General features: G+C 47.7%; 1 protein-coding gene across 1 annotated transcript in view; it reads right to left on the bottom strand.

Annotated features, from left to right (window-relative positions):
* Window positions 1-207: 207 nt before the first annotated feature.
* The window catches only part of pitpnc1b (phosphatidylinositol transfer protein cytoplasmic 1b), a 25,366-nt gene continuing 23,548 nt past the window's right edge, over window positions 208-2,025 (bottom strand). Inside the window, 1 exon segment of the mRNA XM_063198811.1 lies at window positions 208-1,627. Within this exon segment, the coding sequence (XP_063054881.1) occupies window positions 1,437-1,627 (191 nt within the window). The 3' untranslated portion in view covers window positions 208-1,436.

The following is a 2,025-nucleotide window of genomic DNA, read 5'->3' as shown; positions in this document are numbered from 1 at the left end:
AGTGGGAAGCAGGGCAACTGCCTGGGCGTAAAGTAAATTACACACACTGGAAAAATAGCCGATGACAGCAAAAGTGGATTCGTCTCTTTCTCTCTCCCCCCCCCCCCCCACTCACCCCCCCCTCTCTCTCTGTCAATTTGTTTCCTCCAATGTTCTCAAACTTCTCCATCTCAATTTCTTTTAATCATAGCTTTCTCCCTTTTTCCGCACTGCTGCAGCACCAGGAGGGATGTGCTGCCGTGCACACGTCAAAATTTCTCCTTTGTTGCCTAAAGACTGTAAAGGCACTAACCCAATTTCTGGATGAATAGCTCACCTTTGCAGTGATCCAGCTGCCTGCTCCTTGCTGCTTTGCTTTCTGACGGTAGAGAGGATCCAGTTATTTAGGACAGACAAAAATACTGAGAGCTGTTGAGGATTTAAGACAAAAAAATTGAGAGCTGTGCAGAAGGATGAAAAAAAAAGCAAAAAACGTAAACACACACAGTACTGTGTCTGGGGATTTTATTGTGAAGCTTGAAGTTTCACATTGACAAAATGGAACCCACATCCACCATCCACTGTGTCCTTCACACCCAATCATCACACTGTTTGATTGTCACTGTTTACCCTTCGATTTGCCATTGGCTTTTCAGGCGAAGGGTCACGTGTGATTAAACCGATCAAGTCCAAATATTGACATGGGTTAAAGGTAAACTAAGCTTGACCCAGCATCTCTTTGAGCGTATGATGAAGATTGTGTCTCCAATACAATGCCGCAACTCCAAACCTCAATAGCTGAACGGACCACATAGTGTTGCCATTCAAGACATTGTCAGATCCATACGCCTGAGGATCACGACTGCACATGCACGCACACACGCACGCATGCACGCACGCACGTACGCACGTACGCACGTACGCACGTACGCACGTACGTACGCACACACACACACACACACACACACACACACACACACACACACACACACACACACACACACACACACACACACACACACACACACACACACACACACACACACACACACACACACACTTGATTGCATACACATACACACGTTTCTGCAGTCCAGGTTAAGCGCTTGTACTAAAAGAAAAAGCTGAAATGAGAAGGTCCATCCCTCTGAGTGTCCAAATACCCATAATCTCAGTGATGGAGCAGTATGGGGAAAATCGCCCTGGAAGACATATTTATAAATATCAGCCATTTGAAGTAGGCTACATGTATATAGCCTATATGAAGAAACACATACAGTATAAGTGGCTTGCGAAAGACATACAGAAAGATATACAGTAAGGCACTTTAAATTGGCTTGTTTGATGTTGAGGGGGGAGTGGAGGTGGGCCGTTCATGGTGCAGGCAGTCTATGGACCATGGCGGCGCCACACTGTAGCAGGCGGGAGAGGGGGGAGGGTGCGGAGGTGTGGCAGGATTACTCTGGCGTGGAGTTCAGCCTCCCTTTGCTCAGCTCCCCCCTTGGGGAGGAGGAGGAGGTGGTGGAGGAGGAGGAGGAGGAGGCAGGGGCTGGGTTGGGGATGGCTGCAGTTCTCACCCCCATCTTCTTCAAAGAGCACTCGTCTGTGACGGAGATGGAGCGAGAGAAGGTGGGACGAGGGGCAGCATCTGTGGAGAGAGAGAGAGAGCGAGAGAGAGAGAGAGAGAGAGAGAGAGAGAGAGAGAGAGAGAGAGAGAGAGAGAGAGAGAGAGAGAGAGAGAGAGAGAGAGAGAGAGAGATAGAAACCAACCAGTCAGAAGATAGTTACATTGAATGTGCTTCTGGTGTATCTAGTATGTCTCTGTGTCTTGTGGGTGAGTGACAAGTAGGCTATGAAATGAACAGGAAGCTAGAAGCAATCTCAGCTTCATACCGGCAACGAATATTGTAGCAAGTTTTACCATTGTGCCACAAGACAAATAAATTGCCTCCACGAAGAGTGCATTAGAATTAGATGACAAAAACACACACACAAAACACAAACACTGGTCTTTGCCAGACTGGATAGCATCACCCTTTGAAGGGG

The sequence above is a fragment of the Engraulis encrasicolus genome, chromosome 5 (assembly GCF_034702125.1).
Source record: "Engraulis encrasicolus isolate BLACKSEA-1 chromosome 5, IST_EnEncr_1.0, whole genome shotgun sequence".
Classification (NCBI taxonomy): Eukaryota; Metazoa; Chordata; class Actinopteri; order Clupeiformes; family Engraulidae; genus Engraulis; species Engraulis encrasicolus.
The sequence above is the reverse complement of the archived record's forward strand: the minus strand, read 5'-3'. Positions and strand labels throughout refer to the sequence as shown.